Genomic DNA, 20,002 nt, shown 5'->3' on the forward strand with positions numbered 1-20,002 from the left:
CAGTAACACAGCCTGGGAGTGCAGAAAGACTATTTGTTCATCATAAATTAAGTTAAAAATATAGTTGCACAAGCAGATGACTAAATAATACTTAGATGCACAGATTTGAGCTTTTCTTTAAGTACAAGCTTATGTAAGATTGTTCCACTGAACTGATCTCGTCATTAACAACGCTTCAATGTGACATTTTTAAACATACTGTTTCATATACATCTAAATTCATGCTGTTTACACAGCACGCACGTAGCAAATTTATCTGCAAGGAGGACTTGGCATCACTGCAACACAGAATGTCATACTATGTTAGAGAGATCCTCGGCTTTCACACTGCGTTAGAGAGATCCTTGGATTTTATACTAAGAGAGTTCCTCAGATGTTTACACTTAGGCATCCGGTTCCATATTCGGCCCCTGTAGCAAAGGCATCCAGGACAGCTGAGAGCCATTCTTTAATATCAAACGGCAGCACAAATGATCAGATTGGATTCTTGGAACTTAATCAGGTGGAGTTTTTTGGTGTTTGGATTGGGGGCATACAAGTCAAGTTCATTCGGTCTGTGGCCATGCACAGGTTAAAACATTACCAGCTGTGTCCACAGAGGACAGTTAGATGTACCACTTAGGGATGGATAAGATTAAGATGCTCGCGAGCCTCAGATTTCATCATAAATCTCAATCAATATACTGAAGGGAGTTATTTCTTAGTCAAACCCCTGCTTGCCAATATTTTAGGATCTGAATCACCTTCTCCATCAAAATCATTACTTAGGGGTCAGAAAAATCCTGTTTTTCAGTGGATTCTATAGGAGAGAGAACCTGGGTTTAACTTGCCTCAAAGGCCAGTTTTGTTCTTCAGTTATAAAGGCTTGTTGTATCTCTCCAACCCAGCCAATCACCGTTATGCTAGTTCTAGTTCAGAAAAAAAAAATTAATAATAATAACACCCATGTTGCAGCTGGCAAGGCCAACTGTGGGTCCACACAATGTCAGAGCAACCTGCTGAAAAGTAGCGTGTATGATCAACCAGTTGGATCACCTGGTTTTTCTCCTCGAGCGGGAATTATTAACGTGAACCTGAATTTTTCTATTTCACTTGCAAGACAACAGTCGGGTTTCTTGGTTTGTAATGAAAGCTATAAAAGGACAGCCCATTTAACCCTACCGTAAGCACACACTGACAGGGATGTGGCTTACACACGCCCCACCCGCTCTGAATGAAGACCCAGGCTACTTACTCAGCATACATGACGTCTTGATCTGACCACAGTCAGCCTGTGGCATTCGTGACTTTGTGCCTGGCTGTAATCCTACAACAAAGGTGACTGTTCTCACCAGGGTCTGCGTGTCACTTATCTGGGGGCCATCTTTAGTGTGAAACATGAGAAGCCATTCTGCTTGCCCTCAGTCCTAGAAAACATAATATAAATTCCGAGACATAAGGTGTCAAACTTTCTTACGCGTGAGTAACGTCTTGTTATGGGTTGAATGCGTCCCTCCCCACCCCCAGAAAAAAACACGTGTTGGAGTCTCGGGACTCCCTTAGTCTCTCAGAATGTGACCTTATTTGGATCTTCAAACGTGATCTTTACAGAGGTAATGAAGACAAAATAAGGCCATTAAGATGGGTCTAATTCAATATGACTGGTGTCCTTATCAAAAGGAGAAATTTGGACACAGACCAGCACAGAAGGAAGACGGCCAGCCATAAGCCAAGGGGAGAGGCCCCGGATAGACCCTTTTCTCACAGCGCTCAGAACAAACCAACTGGCACCTTGATTTTGGACTTCTAACCGTCTAATTCACACCTCACCGATCCAGCGTCATTGGAGAACGAAACAATCCATATAAATTCATTTTCTAAATAATGAAAGTGTTCCGGAAAAGAAGCTCCAAAATTTTCATAGTACTATTTCTTAATAAAGATATTTCTAAGATGCACACTGCATTTCTTTTTTTTTTTTTTTTTAAGTTTACTTATTTATTTTGAGAGTGAAAGAGAGAGAGAGCAGGAGAAGAGCAGAGAGAGAGGGTGAGAGAAAATCCCAAGCAGGCTCCGTGATGTCAGCACAGAGCCCAGTGCAGGTCTCAAACTCACAAACCGTGAGATCACGACCTGAGCTGAAACCAAGAGTCGGACTCCTAACCGACTGAGCCAGCCAGGCACTGCACACGCTGTGTTTCTTAAGCCGAGGACGGTTTAAGAGACACAATCTAAGCCTTCTAAATGATGTGGGATCATCAGGTGACTGTGGGGTACAGAACACTGTCTCTGCGGTAAATGGCATCACTCGCGTCCCTGTTTTCTCACAGAAAGTTCCCAGATGTCCTCTCTGCCAGCCCCCTGCACCTTTCTTACTCCTTCGCTCCGGTTTGTTTCTCCCAGTCTGTTACGAAAGAACAGAATCCGGAAAAACAAGGCATTGAAACTGTGTCTGAAATAAAATTAAGAGTTCCGAGTTAGGATCTGAAAGACTCTCCTAGGGGCTGAACCTCAGAGACTTGGGAAAACTTCCTTTGTTGCTGACTTCTCTACCAGCAAGGGATGATATAGTGAGACCCCTTATACTCGGGATAACTGCAGGGCTCGGCTGCATGGACACAAAGCAGGTCACCAGAGAATTTTCCAGCCTCCTTGAGGTCTTAGGAATTTACACCATGAAAAGCAGCAGCTTGGATCAATTCTCTCCAGGGAAATAGACTTCTCTCGCAAGAGCCCAGTGGGGCTTTCTTTTGTCAATGTTGGTTTCATATACTTGGAATATGGCTATACCATAGGATAGAACTCTCTCTGGAATGACCTTTCCATGATGCAAAATTAGTTTAGGAAATGCTAATTCCCCAAGCAGAACGATAATCAGATTAAATGACCACAAAGGAATAAACTTGCCTTTGAAACCAAAAGAGTACTTACCAAATTAGATCCTTTACTACATCCTCTCGCTTTTAAAAAAGAACACATTGATTCAATTATCCAATTTCCACTCGTTGGAAGCTGCCTTCTTTGCCACCCTTGGTTTTGCATAAAACAAAGAGTTTTCTGCTTTATGCCGTGGCCTATAGCGGTGCTGCTGGAGCTGGTGTTAAAAACAAAACATGGGGAAGAAAAGAAAAAAAGCACCGATGTTTATTAAGTATTTACGAGAAGCCAAGCGCTAGGACAGATGCCTTTATGCCCTATCTTATTGACTCCTTCCAGACAGCGCCCGAGTAGGTGGGACATTGTTATTTCCATTAAACGGACGACGAAAGGGAGGCCTGAGGTGTTCAAACAACTTGTTCCGAGTCATCCAGCTGCTAAGTGGCAGAACCTGGATTTTAACCCAGGCAGTCTGATTCCAGAGCCCGAATTCTTAATCATTAGGGTATAGAGAGAGGTAAATGTCAAAACTAATCACCAAAATTTGGGGCACCTGGGTGGGTCAGTCAGTTTAGCATCCAACTCCTGATTTCCGCTCAGGTCAAGATCTCCCAGTTCATGAGCTGGAGCCTCGGGTTGGGCTCTTGTGCTGACAGCACGGGGCCTGCTTGGGATTCTCTCTCCCGCGCTCTCTGCCCCTCCCCCACTCATGTGCACAAGCGTGCTCTCTCTCTCTCTCTCTCTCAAAAATAAATAAGCATTTGAAAAAAAGAATCACTAAAATTAGCATAATCTTGCTTAAATGCCATAATTTGAAATTATGTAATAAAAAGCATTCTGAAACAAAACTGCATAGGCCAGGGATATTTTCAGAATCTCCCATCCAGCCTGGCTATGCTATAAAATACTGAGCATGATTTTTTTGCAAGGTTAACTGTGGCCTTTTAACTTACTTAATAAATTACTTTTATTCTAAGTCACTTCCCAGATGAGGATTTATGAAAACTATACATATGAGGATATATGCATGGGAATTTTATAAGCCAAGACAATATTGTGATCCACAAGATAGCTACGACAAGGCACACAATAAATTAGTAATGGGGTGGGGGGAAGGGCGGTGTGAAAAATGCTGCCACAGAGTAGTCAGCAGCAGGAGAGAAAAACTAGGGAGTGTGACGGAGATGACGACAAGTCAGAGTAAAATCGTCACTTCAGACATTTGCAGGATAAGTAAAGAGATATTTTCAGAACTATGCCAATACCATTTTAGTGCCTTCTCCAGGCATTTCAGAGACCCTCACAGCTCCACCTGGTTTAGAAAAGGATGCAGAATGGCCAAGCAAGTTCAGCTTTGTTTTTCATTTTCTGTTCCCAACTCCCAAGCAGCTTTATTTAGACTCTTAAATAAAATCCCCAAGGTTGTCACAACTTTTTGAGTCTTTCATTCTCAGTAAGAGTCTTCCGTGAAATCTTTTTCCGGTTACAGATTTAAAAACAAACAAAACAATAAAGCCAAATTGCTTAATTGCTTGGCTTTTCTTTGGTGTTCTTTTGTCTTCAGAGTTAGCATTCATGTGGCAGTTTTGGAAATTCACACTGAAATGTACTCACAGTGAGAATTTCATTTGTGTGGCTAAATATGATTATTCTTCTAGACCTATTATACTTAAACCAATTGAACAATACAAATAAACATTGCATGATAGAATCTCTTCACTTGTTCAGGGCTTTGTATTCCAAAAATTACTCCATGACCTGCTCCAGGCCCCAAATATATCATGCAATTGAATTACGCTGACAAGTAGCCAGAGGTGAGCCAAAATCTGTTAAGGATGCAAGTTCTGGTAATTAAAGATTAGCTCAGGAGGCAGGAAAGTCAAGAACTCCCTTTCCCTTTCCTTGAAATCTTAAGCACGTCTCCCTCTTACGCTTCAGTTTCTCCATATTAAAATGGGGAGAAAGGAAATCCAATAATTTCTCTGCCAGTGTAAAAAGTAATTTCTATTTAGAAGGGGTTTACAAAGAAGGGCACTGCCCCCACAACATTTAATTAGGGGATAATGCTCTGGAAACAGAAATCTACCATAGGATGATGGTCTCTAATAGGTTTTATTCAGGGGGCTGCAAAGCTGAGGCATTGTGGAAAACAAATGGCATATCTAAGGTTGATGCGTATTTTCAAAGCACGAAGTCTGACCACACTGGTAATCAAAATCCAAGTCGCAGCAACACGGTCTCACGAGTGTCTTCAGACTCGCCCCTTCCAAGGCATAGGACCTGACATGCCTCTATATAGTGAGTGGTTCTGGATGGGCTTTTATATAGTACATGCATAATGAGTAAGTTAACTAGAAAAATATCTATACAATGCAAAGAAGTGAAAACACATATGAAAGAAAATACCTGTTTGGTCTACTCAAAGTACTGAATGGAGAGAAAGAAATGTAAATGCTTTGGTCTACCACCCAGAGGCTGAGCAGACAACCAGCTTCTTCCACTGGTTCCCATTGGCAGTCCCGTTCGGTTGGGTGACCCAGATGCCATGTTCCATGGGTGAAAGGAAAAGACAATGTCTTCTTGTATTTGGGAGAATCTACTAGACACAAGCTTTTAAGCGGTTCCTCTATCCCACAGGAATTTATGAAGGACCAACTACATGGCCAGAATAAACGGGAGCTAAAACGTTTAAAAGGGATCTTTCCTCCTCTTCAGAAGCTTAACACAGGGCTTAGGGGATTCTTGGTGCTACAAACTCCTTAGTTTGGTACAACATAATTGTTTTATCCGGGACATGGTAAGATTCTGTTAAAATAAAATCTAGAGTTTTCAATAATTAGTACAGCTTGCGGTCACCAGAGGCTCTGGACTCGGGCACACTGAAGGACGACTCCCAGCCAAATGTTCTTCATGTGCAGCAATGATATTCCTGGTGCCAGGGGCACCTAAAGGTAAGATTTCAGCTGACGAGCAATCCATTTTTGTTTGTAATATAACTGAATAAAACCAGACTTGTTAAATTATTTATTTGTTTGTTTGTTTGTTTGTTTATTGAGAGACAGGGAGAGAGAGCAAGCCAGGGAGGGTCAGAGAGAGAGGGAGAGAGAATCCCAAGCAGGCTCCGTGCTGTCAGCACAGAGCCTGACGCGGGGCTCGAACCCACCAACCATGGGATCATGACCTGAGCTAAAATCAAGAGTCGGGACGTTTATCCAACTGAGCCACCCAGGTGCCCCAAGAACAGAATTTTTGAAAGTTGGCTTTAGTTTTATATTGCACTGCCTTCCTCTTTTTTTTTTTTTTTTTTTTTTTTCTAAGTTACTAGTCATGGCACTAAGTAGATGACTTGAGGGAAAAAATCCTTCCTTTACTTCTAATATTTCACCACCGAAATACTTGAAAGGAATTTATTTCAGGGACTCAAATAAACAACTACCTTTAAAAAATAGAATGGGGCATATACTAGGGAAGGGCACACAAGAAAAGGGAGGAGGGGGGGACTTTTTTTAAAAAGATAATTTACCAAAGATAAAAGCATTTAAACACAGTTCACTCTGATCCAGCCTCTGAGTCATATTAATGTCTGGTGTGAGAAAAGAGTCCAACTGATAAAGAGAAGCTTATTTAACTGAATGGACTTCTCATACGAGCAAACTGACCCCTTTCATGTGCTGAAATGTCATGAGGATTGGATCAGACGGAATTTGATGTGTTACAAACACACGGTGCTATGTGAGATTTCAAGAAGCTTTCACATACATTCACATACATTTACCGTGAACCAACGGTAAATCCATTTTAAAGATGAAGCCACTGCAGGAGGTCAAACCGAAAAGTGACAAAGCCAGGATACAAACCTGGATCTTCTGCCTCCCGGGTCGGAACACTTGCCAGTACAGCCAAATTTTGAAAAATATTTTTATTGGCTCTAGCGTTTTCAGTGTAGTCATTGGACACACCAGGAAGAGGAGGAGGTGGGAAAGAGGGAGGAAGTGGGAGAGAGGAGAGCTTTTGAATTTTCCAAATAGTCCAGGCTTTCAGTGATTACACACTGTCCTCGTTCTTATCACAATGGATGGAGTTGCTTGCCCCTGTGTAAATTGTGGCTGCCAACCCAGCATATGACCTTAAGTGCCAGCCACGGGTGCAGGCTGTTCTTTGGTTAGTTAGCCCTGAGTGACTGTTTTAGCAGTTTTGCTTTATGGGAAAAGTTGTGTATCTTTCCTCTGAAACAGCCACTTGAGCTCTGATTAACAAATCCCGCCATTAACCATCAGCCTCAAGGCAAATTTTGCTAACTTACCAGTTTGATACACTTCTTGGGGCTTTGCTTGGAAATTCCCCCCAAGATGTCCTTTGGCCCACATCCCAGCAGTTGTCCAGTTGGGCTATTAACTCTTATTTTTATCAAAAGAGTCAAAACTCAGCGCAAGAATGGAAACGTGTTAGCCGAGCTCATGGCTTACAACCACAGGTGGGTGTAAATACTAGCAATCACTCCTGTGCAGACCTTTAATTCAATCTAGAACTTGAAATGAGATTCCAGTCATCAGGTATCCTCACAGAGCAGAAATGCCTGTATATACGGTATCACAAATGAAGGCTGAGGAAAAAGGTCATTCACCTGAAATATTTATGAAGATTAGGTCGTGCTTTTCATCGACGCGGACTTATGTGACCCCTTTCGAAAACACATGATGTATGTCCCACTTTATTCATTACTGAGTATGATATAGATTTATTTATCTCATGAGCCTACCTTGAATTTTATAGTTTGTAATGCTCACATGAAAAAGTGGACCGGACTATAGGAATATGAATTTTTACTGTAAATTCTAAGCATGAGGGAAGGCTGTAACTCCAAAAACACTCAATTATGTCTCCATACTAGTAAAAATGAGATTTTAATTAATTAAACATTAAATATTTATGACTCAAAGCTTAATGTGAATTAAGTAAATATTAATAAACATGGGAAATATAAAAACTAGGGGACAGTTCTGGCTCTAGAGCTTACAATCCATATGAGAAGAGAAAAGAAAAACAGATGAAAATTAGGAAAACAATATAAGAGGTGTCGAAAGGTGATATATTGTTAATTGCCTTGTGAAATGCAATTAGCAAAGTAATTACTATAGGTGGAGGAAGGAGGGATCGTTTCCAGAAACAGTGGGCAGGGATGACTGTAAAATAAATAAATAAAAAACATACCAGCCAAATCTTGAATACTGAATCCATTGAAATGGACATGAAGGAGGAGATTCTTAGTGGAAAGAACCCCATAAGAATGAGAAAGACCACAGATGCAAAAAAGAAAAAAGAAAAAAAAAAAAAAAAAAAAAGACGAAGAGTACAGATCCAAAAAGGAAAAAGAACACAGAACTGCAAGTTAGGGTGACAGGGACAAGATAATTCTAGAAAGGCCATCTGGAACTGGACTTTTAAATGCCAAGTTGAGGAGTTAAGGTTTCTGAACACAAAAGCATCTTGCTTCACACTTGATCTTAGCCAAAAGGCCGAGAAGCGATTAAAAGCATCTTGCTTCAAAGCAGCATTTTAGAAATATTAACTTGAATATGGTATCCCAGATTAAATGGAGCAGGGAGATACAGAGACTGGGAGATCAAAGGGAAACCGTGGCACGTTCAGATATGGAACGATGCAAGAGGGATGGAACACAGGTGGGGGTAGGAAATGGGAGGGGGAAGAAGCCTACTACCTCTCCACGTGCTTATCAGCATTTACCTTTGGAGCTTTCTGTTGTTTTGTAAACTACTGTCCAATCAGTGGGTTCCTAAGAACTGATTCCTTTCTGCAATCTCCAGGAGGGAATGGGGACATGGTGGAGTTTCATTTTGAATTTGCAACATGTGATACCTGTATAAGGGAATATGTTGTACCTTTTCTTCTTAATCTAGATCCTCCTCTAAGGGCAAAAAGAAAGTTAGCTCAAAGAGGTCCCCCCAAAAGCGTCATGGAATGTAGGATTTAAAGGAGATCTGAGAACACGTTATTTAAAAGAAAGCTAACTCCGGGGTGCCTGGGTGGCTCAGTCAGTTGAGCGGCAGACTTCAGCTCAGGTCATGGTCCCACAGATCATGGGTTTGATCCCCGCGTTGGGCTCTGTGCCGATAGCTCAGAGCCTGGAGCCTGCTTCGGTTTCTGAGTCTCCCTCTTTCTCTGCCCCTCTCCCAATCATATTCAGTCCTTCTCCATCAAAAATAAGCAAACATTAAAATTAAAAAAAAAATTTTAACTTAAAAATAAAAGAAAGCCAACTCTAGTTGAGCACAGACTATTTCAAACTTTTCCATAAGTATAACTGAAAGAAAGCCTCAAAATGCCAGGGACCCCTTTACGCCTGCAGCTCTATGTTGGAACTCCTATTAAAATAACCTTCTGGTTTTGGGGCACCTGGGTGGCTCAGTCGGTTGAGCGTCAGACCTCACTCAGCTCAGGTCATGATCACACAGTCTGTGAGTTCGAGCCCTGAGTCAGGCTCCGTGCTGACAGCTCAGAGCCTGGAGCCCACTTTGGATTCTGTGTCTCCCTCTCTCTCTGACCCTTCCCCGTTCATGCTCTGTCTCTCTCTCTGTCTCAAAAATAAATAAACATTAAAAAAAAATTTTTTTTACATAAACTTCTGGTTTTGAATATTTGTGATTTAATGTATTTATTATCCAGAAATTTTGGGAAATTTGACATATCTCTGATTTAACAGGAAAAAAAAGTTTCAGGAGAGTTTTGTGACAAGTCAAATCTCACGCTCAAGTACATGGTATGTTTACACATGTACGTACATATGCAAATACATGTATCTATACATAGTATCTATGCATGCAAATACATAGATATTTATACCTATGGTAACGTTACTGGCATCCAGGCCTCTGTACTGAACCTCTCCAACCATGTTCTGGCTTTATCGCTCACAGAAATGCAATCCCCTGGCCCATCATGGACACTTAAGCTTGGCACACAGTATTCCAGTAACACCTCTTGACAGAAGATGGAGCAGGATAGAAGGTCTCCTCCCACATTCCCTACACCTCACTCCATGGCCGGGCACTCAGAACCCCTTTCCTGGGCAGCATCAGATTCAACTCTTTCCCACCCCTTGGCTATTTTGAGGCTGTCTCTCGAGGGAGGAGGGAACAGAAGGAAGCCTGAAGGGGAGACAAGTTTGCAGTGACAGGTAACTAAGGCTCTCGTGAGCTTACTCTAAACTCAGGGTGCTGTCCCTGTCCCTCCCCTCTTTCTAGCCCTCCTCCTTTCCTTGTTCCCCCTTCTCAACCTTCCCAACTTGGCAGAACTAGGTTGCCAAGTCCTGGCGCAAAAGGGTGAATAAACAAATCACCCACACCCACCCGCCCTGAAACACTGATTGACTATCCAGTTTGGGCCTAAAGCAAATCTACGTTTGGATTTAAGAGAAGGTAGTTAAAACTGCTTGACTTTATAAACTGAATCAGCATTGCTTTTAAGCTCCTGACTGGGGTTGCTGTGAAATTCAGTCTCTCTCTGCAAGGTAAGAATTTGAGTTTGGTCCAGATGTTGGGGCTCCTTCCAGACCATATTCTTTTTCTTCCAATGCTGGGAAGATACCCAGTGTGAGCATTGTATAACGTTTTCATGCACCCTTACATGGGTATTTAGAAGCTGTTTACTTCTCAAGGATTCCATTAAAGCCTTTTTTATTTTCAAGGCTGAGCTGAGGACGTCACCATGGCCAGAATAGAGAGGGGGCTTGCAGTCCCACTGTTACACTGTGTTCATGGTGGCTGTTCCCTACATAGAATCCACCCACAGCTGGGCTAACAACTCACCAATTTCAAACTGATTCATTGGCCGACTGGAAAACCAGGGATAGAACTTGAAACTCTATAGGATATTAACCCTCCTATTTACATATTTTTTCCTCTCACCCCTCCAAAACTAATCCTAGAGTTTTGAGAATCTGGGAACTTGGGCAAAGGAGAAAACGGGCAAGCACAGCGCGAGGAATCTGAAATGTCAGCTCATGACGTCAACCGAAACGAACAGCACCTTTTTGTTTGCAGTGACCCAGCTCAAAATATAAAGCCATGTGAGTAATAAAACACAAAATACAGGTGTTATCACTGAACGTGGAGAGTCTGAAATGCAATCAAATGTGTTCCTTGTTCTTGGCGGTGTCATTTACTCTACGTTCACACTGGTGTTTCCCTGAGCCTCTCTTTTTAATATCGACACGCACCGTGGCGTCATACTCACGTAGTAATTAGCTGGGGCTGAGGAGCCTGTGATTTTCCAACTGGTCCTCAGCGTTAGCTGTTCAGATGCACAAACCTTCGCTTGCCTTCTGCGTCTACTGCACTGGAACAGAAGCTCCTTGCAGGAAGAGCGCACAGAGAGCGTTCTTGACAGATGCCAGGTTTGCTCCGGCAAGGCGGCCAGGCGCTCTGCTGGAAAGTTTTCCTCTAACCACTGACACCCGCCTCCGGTCCCCCGAGCTGGCAGGACGCAGGCTGGCTGGGTCCCCTCTTGACGGGGGAAGGGTTTTACAACACACTCTGCAAGGCTGCCGGATCCGAGAAACAACCCGGCAGCCGAACTCCTCCAACCCCAGCGGACAGACTGTCCGAGGCGCTCCGGCGCTGGGAGAACGCCGAGGCCCCCTCCCCGCTAAGGCGAACGCGCGCTCGGCTCGGCAGGGAACCTGGGCACTGGAGGTGGAGAGGGTGCCGGTGGAGCGGGGGCGCCAGGAGGGAGCCAAACGCCAGAGGCAGAAAGGGCGCGGGAGGGGGCGGACTGCGGGAGAGAGTGGGAGCTTCGGGGAGCGGCGGGGACGGGGGTGGGAGCCGGGCGCAGTGGTGGGGTAGAAGGGCACCGGGCCCCGGAACCCGCGAGCGCGGGAAGGGCGCGCCCGCAGGAACCGGCGGGGGCGGGGGCGGCGCTCGTGCGGCGATCTGCCCCCGGACTCCCCCGAGCAGCAGAACGGCCGGTGGGAGGGGGGTGCGAGAGGTGGGAGGGTGCGGGGGGTGGGGGGGAAACAAGATAGGGGCGTGCCTTTGCCCGGATTGGCTGCAGGAGCCTGACGCGAGGTCCCGGGGGTTGGCTTGGGGGAGTGGGAGCGGGGTGGGGTGGGTGCTGGGTGCCGGGGCTGCGGGCTCAGCACGCTCAGAAACATGCTGAGGTCCCGGCGGCTGTTCCAGCAGCGGCAGCGGCTCCAGCAGCAGCGGCGGCGGCGGCGGCGGCGACAGCGCACGGCTCCGGCGGGGAAGGCGCCCGGCGCCCATGCCTCCGGCCCCGCGCAGCGGCTGCCCTGACCTGGCCGCTACCTCCCTCCGCGCGCCCCGCCGCCCGGGCCCCTGGGGTGTTCCCCAACCACGGCCCAGCCCCGCCACACCCCCCGCCCCCGGCCTCCGCAGCTCGGCATGGGCGCGGGGGCGCTCGCCCTGGGCGCCTCCGAGCCCTGCAACCTGTCGTCGGCCGCGCCGCTCCCCGACGGCGCGGCCACGGCGGCGCGACTGCTGGTGCCCGCGTCGCCGTCCGCCTCGCCGCTGACCCCGACCAGCGAGGGCCCCGCGCCGCTGTCGCAGCAGTGGACGGCGGGCATAGGCCTGCTGATGGCGCTCATCGTGCTGCTCATCGTGGCGGGCAACGTACTGGTGATCGTGGCCATCGCCAAGACGCCGCGGCTGCAGACGCTCACCAACCTCTTCATCATGTCCCTGGCCAGCGCCGACCTCGTCATGGGGCTGCTGGTGGTGCCGTTCGGGGCCACCATCGTCATGCGGGGCCGCTGGGAGTACGGCTCCTTCTTCTGCGAGCTCTGGACCTCGGTGGATGTGCTGTGCGTGACGGCCAGCATCGAGACCCTGTGTGTCATCGCCCTGGACCGCTACCTCGCCATCACGTCGCCCTTCCGCTACCAGAGCCTGCTGACCCGCGCGCGGGCGCGGGCCCTGGTGTGCACCGTGTGGGCCATCTCGGCCCTGGTGTCCTTCCTGCCCATCCTCATGCACTGGTGGCGGGCCGAGGGCGACGAGGCGCGCCGCTGCTACAACGACCCCAAGTGCTGCGATTTCGTCACCAACCGGGCCTACGCCATCGCCTCGTCCGTCGTGTCCTTCTACGTGCCCCTGTGCATCATGGCCTTCGTGTACCTGCGGGTGTTCCGCGAGGCCCAGAAGCAGGTGAAGAAGATCGACAGCTGCGAGCGCCGCTTCCTCAGCGGCCCGGCGCGGCCCCCCTCGCCCGCGCCCGCGCCCGGCTCCCCGCGCCCCGCGGCCGCCGCCGCCGCCGCCGCCGCCGCCGCCCCGCTGGCCAACGGGCGCATCAGCAAGCGGCGGCCCTCGCGCCTCGTGGCCCTGCGCGAGCAGAAGGCGCTCAAGACGCTGGGCATCATCATGGGCGTGTTCACGCTCTGCTGGCTGCCCTTCTTCCTGGCCAACGTGGTCAAGGCCTTCCACCGCGACCTGGTGCCCGACCGCCTCTTCGTCTTCTTCAACTGGCTGGGCTACGCCAACTCGGCCTTCAACCCCATCATCTACTGCCGCAGCCCCGACTTCCGCAAGGCCTTCCAGCGCCTGCTCTGCTTCGCGCGCCGGGCCGCCCGCGGGGGCCACGCGGCCGCCGGCGACCGGCCGCGCGCCTCCGGCTGCCTGCCGGGGACCCGGCCGCCGCCGTCGCCGGGGGCCGCCTCGGACGACGACGACGACGACGACGACGTCGGGGCCGCGCCGCCCGCGCGCCTGCTGGAGCCCTGGGCCGGCTGCAACGGCGGGGCGGCGGCGGCGGACAGCGACTCGAGCCTGGACGAGCCGGGCCGCCCCGCGGGCGCCTCGGAATCCAAGGTGTAGGGTCCCGCGTCCGCCGCCCGCGCCCCGGGAGCGAGAACGCCCAGGCGCCCCCACTGGCTTCCCAGGGGAGAGAGATCCGTGTTTACGCAAGCCCCAGAGCAGGTGAACTCAAAGCCCGCAAACCTGGTCTGAATCCTCCAAGGCGAACGCAAAAGCCACGGACCGTTGCACAGAAAGGAAAGTTTGGGGAGGGCTGGGAGAGTGGCTTGCAGATTTGTCTTGGTTCTTTTTTTCTGTGCGTGCTTCGGCCTTCTTTGGTGTGTGCGTGTGATGCATCTTCCGTTTGGGGGGGTTGTCTCCCCCCCCCACCCCCCCACCCCCACTTCCAGGTGGTTTTTGACACTTGCTTCGAGGACTGGGTAGTAGAAAGGAGAAGCAGGGAGTCTATCAACTGGGCTTCTGTCCCATTCCCGGGAACAGGAGCAGTCAACCGGAGAGAGAAGGGGGAATGACAGTTGTCAGGACATGTTCCCTTTGCTTTCCAGAGAAAGTTCCTGTTAATTCCTGAGTAATGATGGTTCCTGTTCTTAAAGCAGAGGGAAAGGATGGATGCGAAGGAACGTTTCAAGAAATTTTAAGCTATTCTTGGAACAAGCGTCACCTTGCTTTCTGTTTGTAGGGCAAACCTGCAGTCCCCGCGCGCCTCGGTGGTCAGGCTGAGGGGTTTCTACCTCACACTGTGCAAATTGCACAGCAAGATAGAAAGACTTGTTTATATTAAACAGCTTATTTATGTATCAATATTAGTTGGGAGGACCAGGCGCTGAGCCTCTGTGACACGTAACTCTGTCCATTGAAGACAGGACAGAAAAAGAAAAACAAAAACAAGAGGAAACAGTTCAGATTACTGCACACATGGGTAAAAAAAAACAAAAACAAAAAAAAACACAAAAAAACAAAAACAACAACAACGACAAACAAAACAAAGAGTGGCTCCAAATCCCATTTTGCACAGTGTTAGGAATTGTAATGTCCACAGAAGGTATGACTTGCACAAAAAGAAATCAAATATTTTTTAAAGGGGAAGGGGGCAGATCTTAAAAAACTAAAATAAAATTCAAAACTCTACTTCTGTTGTCTGTTATGTTCTTGAGCTAATGATTTGTTGGAAAAATACATTTTTATACTCTTATCATGGTACTGTAACTGTATCCATATTATAAATATAATTATCCTAAGGATTTTTATCATTATTTTTTTATGTCCAAGTGCCCACGTGAATCTGCTGGTAAAATTTAGCACCCGCGTGTAAATTGTATTTCCTGTGTGTGTTTTACCAAGTATTTATACTCTGGTGCAACTAACTACTGTGTGAGGGATTGGTCCATGTGGAATAAATACCAATGAAGCACAATCAAGATTACGTACTGCGTGTCTGTAAAGGGTCAGTGATAATGGAAAAGACAGTTTGTTTTGTTCAAAATATAGGCTGGGTTTCCCATAGAGCTCTTTTAATAGCTTTTCATGACTCAGTAACATAGCAAAATGCCTCTAGACCAAATAAGGCATGCACCTACTGAGAGCTGCAGACTTGCCCTAAATTTTCACAGCCGGATTCAAGGTATTCTAGACTACTTAGAGATGTTTTCAAGATCCCATCTGCTGCACTTAACTTAAGAAGTAACATTTGGGATGGTGTAGCTTTAAAAAAAAAAAAAAAAAAAATGTGATACAGCCAGGTAGCTCAACTGCAATTTTGCACAGAAACGCAGGAGGAAAAAAAAAAAAAACAACCCAACTCCTTGAATAATCAGTCGCCTACTTGCAATGAGGTAAGTGGCTTCCACAGCTTGTTTTTGTTTTCCAATAGTAAATCACAGCCTACAGATGACAATCAGTGTGTACAGATTTCTCCAATGGCTGTTTAGCATGAAAACTGCTTTTATGCTTAAGTAAAAATGTATAAAAACAGCTTTTAAGTAAACGTTTTTCTTCTCTTGTATGATTAAATAGACCATTTTCCCAGAATTTTAGGGTGGGAAGGTCACAGGAAAAGGCAAATGTGAAAATTTTTAATTTCCTAGCAAAGTTGTGACACCCAAGTGGATAGGATATTTGTCATAAAATTGATTCCTCAAGAAAGTATAGTGAAATTCCAGCCTGGGATCGATTCTGCATTCTCCAAAATAAGTTTAAGTATTTATCTTTGTATTTTTAAGCAAGCTTTATATTTCATGACTGTAAAGAAACCAAAGTGAAGAGTATAAAGTTTTTGACTCCTACTGAACTTTCTGATGAAGAAACTATTTTCTCAGGAAACTCAAGATTGATTATCCTTTTTTTGCAGTGGAATATTCTAAAGACCAGGAGACAGTCTTCTGAGAAAGGCTAATGATGTAGATGTTTTAGAGACCAACAGAAGGTTGTATGAACAAAAGCTGCTATGAAGTTTAACCCCTTTAGGAAGGAAGGGAGGAGGGGGGGGGGGGAGGGAGGAAGGAAGGAAGGAAGGAAGGAAGGAAGGAAGGAAGGAAGGAAGGAGGGAAGGAGGGAGGGAGGAAGGAAAGTGGGGAGGGGGAAGATGACAACACTTATTTAAAAATACAAAGAAAAATACTGAAAGAAACTTAGTTTGGACAGTATAAAATGGACCTCAGAATGAAATCTCACTCACTCCCCAGGGAAAAAAATAGAGCCCACTTCATCCTCGGTTATCCCACTATGAGTATGTACGATGCATTTTGTAAGGGGTTTTGTTCTTTATTTTAATTTATAGCAGACAATTAATAGACAACACCTACAGTTTTATCTGAAGAACATTCAAGTACCAGGTTAATGCTTCACTTTCTGACTTCCTCACTGTGATTTTGTTTAAATAAGTCTTTGCATTTAAATAAAAAGGCATTTTTCCAGGCCCATCAAACCTCAGGTTTTAAAATCATGGAACACTTTTAAACTTTAACAAACAAACAAATATATATAATTTAACTACGTGGTCTAAACTCTTCAGTGAATTAGAAGAAACAGCTATAATCTTGGGACCAGTTTTATGTATTTGTAGGAAATGGGAAAAGATTTTTCTATGATCCCTTGAGTCCCCTAAGGATTACAAGGATTCAGAAACAGACTGTGTCGGTGATTCCAACTACCCTTGAATACTACTTTTTGTTATTTTTGAAGAAGACAGACATTGATTTGCAATAGAAATGCAGGAAGCTGGGCTGTCAATCCCAACAGCTATGGCAATGGGAGGAGAGAACTGCCAATCGTGTTTAATCTGGTAAAATAATACACACCAGAAGTGACAGAGGAAAGCAATGAATACGCAGAAAGTCAACCTAATGCCATGGGCTTGTGTGTCACGAGTTCCAAAGGCATAAACCTTAAAATTAAAAGAGTGACCTTCTTTGTGATCAAGATTCGTTGATCCTCGCTACACTGGAAATTCTGTTTCCACTGCACGCTGCAAAGTATTCTAGTGTAACAAGATATTCCAGCCACTATAAATTCTCCCTCCAAAGAAGAAATGTATAATTGGTATAGCACATAGCTGAATCCCTTGGTGAACTTGTCTATATAAAACTTTGCAAATGGAGTTTATTTTTTCAGTCCATTCTTTCTTTGGAACTGGAATTATTAATAACTTCTTTTTCAGAATTATTAATAACTTCTAAATGGCTATTGTGAAACCTTTCCTTGTTAAAGTACATTTTCCTAGCTTATTTTAATTTTGCATTTTGAACATGCTAACTTCCTCTGGCAAATATGTAACGCTGCCAGACGGGAATTCTACACCGAAAGTTATCAGGATGATATTATCATTTAAGTTTTTAGCAAGAGCTTCTAAGTCAGGGTCTAATGGAAAATTATTAAGTTTTGCTGCCATATGTGAAAAGCTTTAAAAGAATTTCTTTAACAAAGCTGGACCCATTAGTTCTTTTGAAGGAAAAGCATAAATAAAAAACCTTAGCACTAATTCAAATTAAACACATTGGCACAGATAATTTAGTTTTATTCGTACGTTTCTGGCATAATGTGCTGAGAAATACTAATTCTTTTGAATCCCTGCCAATTTGCTACTAATCAAAATGGAGAAGATATGCACTGTTTGGATTATACCTAAAAATAGTCGTGCTACAGTCGCATCAGCAAATGGAATTAAATTAATTTCTCTTTCTTCCTCTTCGCACATACCCTCCATATTATTTACATTTCCATCAAGAAAATTGCTTCTGAATCCTCAGAATTTGTGATTCAGTGTGTCCCAAATTGCATTGCTACATTGCAATGATTTTTAAGCAAAACCCCATGGAACTATTTTCTGAGAAATACACCTCTCCTGAAATTCCCACTTTCACCTTGCTCTCATTTAAAGGGTCTCTACTAAATAGCCCTCATGATGTAATCAAAGGGAAATCTAATTGTTCTAAAGACAGACTGGAAAAACAGCACCCCCAAGGAGAAGCTTACGCCATAAGGTCACAGTTAGAGCATGATCTTTGCCGTAATGTCAGCAGGACCCAAGAAAGCCTTGGAAGGAACCGTCTACGCCCTTTAAGCCTTTGCCTTCACTTGGTTGTCGTTCAAAGACCACTCTGAACACACCTGAAGCCAGTTCTTGTCTGGGACCCGCCACACTCCCTGGCCCTTCTCTTGAGCACTCCCTTCAGTTCTTGAATGAACTCGAAATATCTAGAACATCTAGTTCTAGGTAAACTGTCTTCACAGCGGCATCAATTTCCCATGAACAGTTTCCTGAAGCTCTGATTTTCAACATCTCTCAACGTGTTCATTGCAATTTCTTTCTTCTCTCTCCACAATCCCTTGCTCGTCGTAGCTGTTAACTAGTATCAGCAAGATCACACTGTTTTCTTCCTATTTATGCCACGAAACTTACCTATGATGCATTTGAAATGTCTTAAGTTTGGATTTCTTCCTGAGAATTTCAGTATTGCTCATAATTATTAATGGGAAAAGTTTTAACTTTCACTTGTATATTTCCTATACAAGGTCTTCACGTTGAGTGTAGGGTGTGGGGCTTTCTTAGGATCTCTTTTTCTGATTTTCTTTATTTTTCGGTTTTGAACTGATGGCTTTGTCAGTCTTTCAGTATCCTGCCTGCAAAGGATAACATTAGCTATTCCACTACAGCTTACTGTAAATCAGTTTTCCTAGCCATTATTAGGCTCGTGTGGGTAAATTTCTACTCTTGGAGAGCAGAAAACTAGTTCGAGCCGATGGCCCAAAGACTCTGGCTGCTCTGGCTGGCCACTGTGGGCAGTGACCTTGGGAAAGTCAGTTGGTTACCCTGCACCTCAGGTTCACTTCCCACAAAGCCCGATCAGTAGACTTTGTTTGTGAAATCCTTTGAAATAGAAGTTTATTGCTTTGCAAAGTCTATCATTTCAAATGCTTCCTCTTAACTTTCTTTTCCCTTTCCTTGTAACTCCACCTATAAAATCCTCGGTGGCTGTTTTTTTTTTTTTTTTTTTCCTTTATGAGTGCAAGGAACGGCTAAGAGGAATAAAAATATATATAATACCCCATGCATCCAAACAGTCCTTCCCTTTTTATTATGTTTAAAGTTCTGCAGAAACCGCAACTGAATAACCTTCCCAAACATCGGATTAAAAAACCTGTTTGCCATGTGCTAAGCAAAAATGGTTGTTCAATGATTTTTAACCCACAGCCTCTATGAGAAAAGTCAATTTGAAAAGTTGCTCACCTCTACAATTTTGACTGAGTTGTAAATGCTAAAAGCAACTCTCTGAATTGTTCTCTTTTCTGGGCATCGCAATTCAGAGATGAAACGTGCTAAGTTTGTCTTTTTGTTTACCTCTTTTGTGGCTTGCAGGGTATTGGGTTTCATTGTTCCCAACTTCACCAACAGTGGCAAATACACGGGAATTTGACCGACTTAAAATATCTGTTATGTTAACTAGAGGAATTCACCTGCAATCTTGATGTCCTTGTTAAAAATGCTTTTAAAGAGTAAACATTAATAGATGTTCCAATGAGATTTTCTGCACTCCAGGGATTTTTCTAAAGCCATTAAAGGTAACATTTTGGTAAGACGCTCCTCTTCAAGAATTCCTTGTGCTTAAATGAGTCTGTGATCAGCCCTGAAATAATTTTTTTTTTCTTAAAATACGCATACTTAAGTAAAACTGAGTCACTAAGGCAAATTCCAGACTCTTTGGTGTGGGAAAGACATTGATATGTCTGATAAACAACACCACTTTACTCAGGCAAGTCTATACCTTGATCAGCGCAGACCCCTGAAATGGATGGCATTCGGTTCGAGATTTAAAGACCCGCTCCACCATTTTATAGCCTGTCCTATCAGCAAATAGTTCCTTTGT

The 20,002-nt window shown here is 45.0% G+C and overlaps 1 protein-coding gene and 1 long non-coding RNA gene across 7 annotated transcripts in view; one reads left to right on the plus strand and one right to left on the minus strand.

Annotated features, from left to right (window-relative positions):
* Window positions 1-11,480, minus strand: part of LOC131493401 (uncharacterized) — a 144,027-nt gene extending 132,547 nt beyond the window's left edge. For all 6 annotated transcript variants that reach the window (XR_009252626.1, XR_009252629.1, XR_009252628.1 and 3 more), the window contains exons 1-3: window positions 11,110-11,480; window positions 2,911-3,073; window positions 1,235-1,406 (exon numbers count right to left, since the gene is read on the minus strand). This is a non-coding gene — a long non-coding RNA (uncharacterized LOC131493401). The remainder of the gene's footprint in view (window positions 1-1,234; window positions 1,407-2,910; window positions 3,074-11,109) is intronic.
* Window positions 11,481-12,153: 673 nt separating this feature from the next.
* On the plus strand, window positions 12,154-14,528 carry ADRB1 (adrenoceptor beta 1). The gene has a single exon (XM_058697849.1). It carries the CDS (start codon window positions 12,273-12,275, stop codon window positions 13,698-13,700), a length of 1,428 nt encoding a protein of 475 aa, XP_058553832.1. The 5' UTR covers window positions 12,154-12,272; the 3' UTR covers window positions 13,701-14,528.
* Window positions 14,529-20,002: the final 5,474 nt, after the last annotated feature.

The sequence above is a fragment of the Neofelis nebulosa genome, chromosome 13, assembly GCF_028018385.1.
Source record: "Neofelis nebulosa isolate mNeoNeb1 chromosome 13, mNeoNeb1.pri, whole genome shotgun sequence".
In the NCBI taxonomy this organism is placed as follows: Eukaryota; Metazoa; Chordata; class Mammalia; order Carnivora; family Felidae; genus Neofelis; species Neofelis nebulosa.

Excerpts from the sequence above, each read along its gene's own strand:
- ADRB1 (XM_058697849.1), top strand. The coding sequence starts at position 12,273 with ATGGGCGCGGGGGCGCTCGCCCTGGGCGCCTCCGAGCCCTGCAACCTG.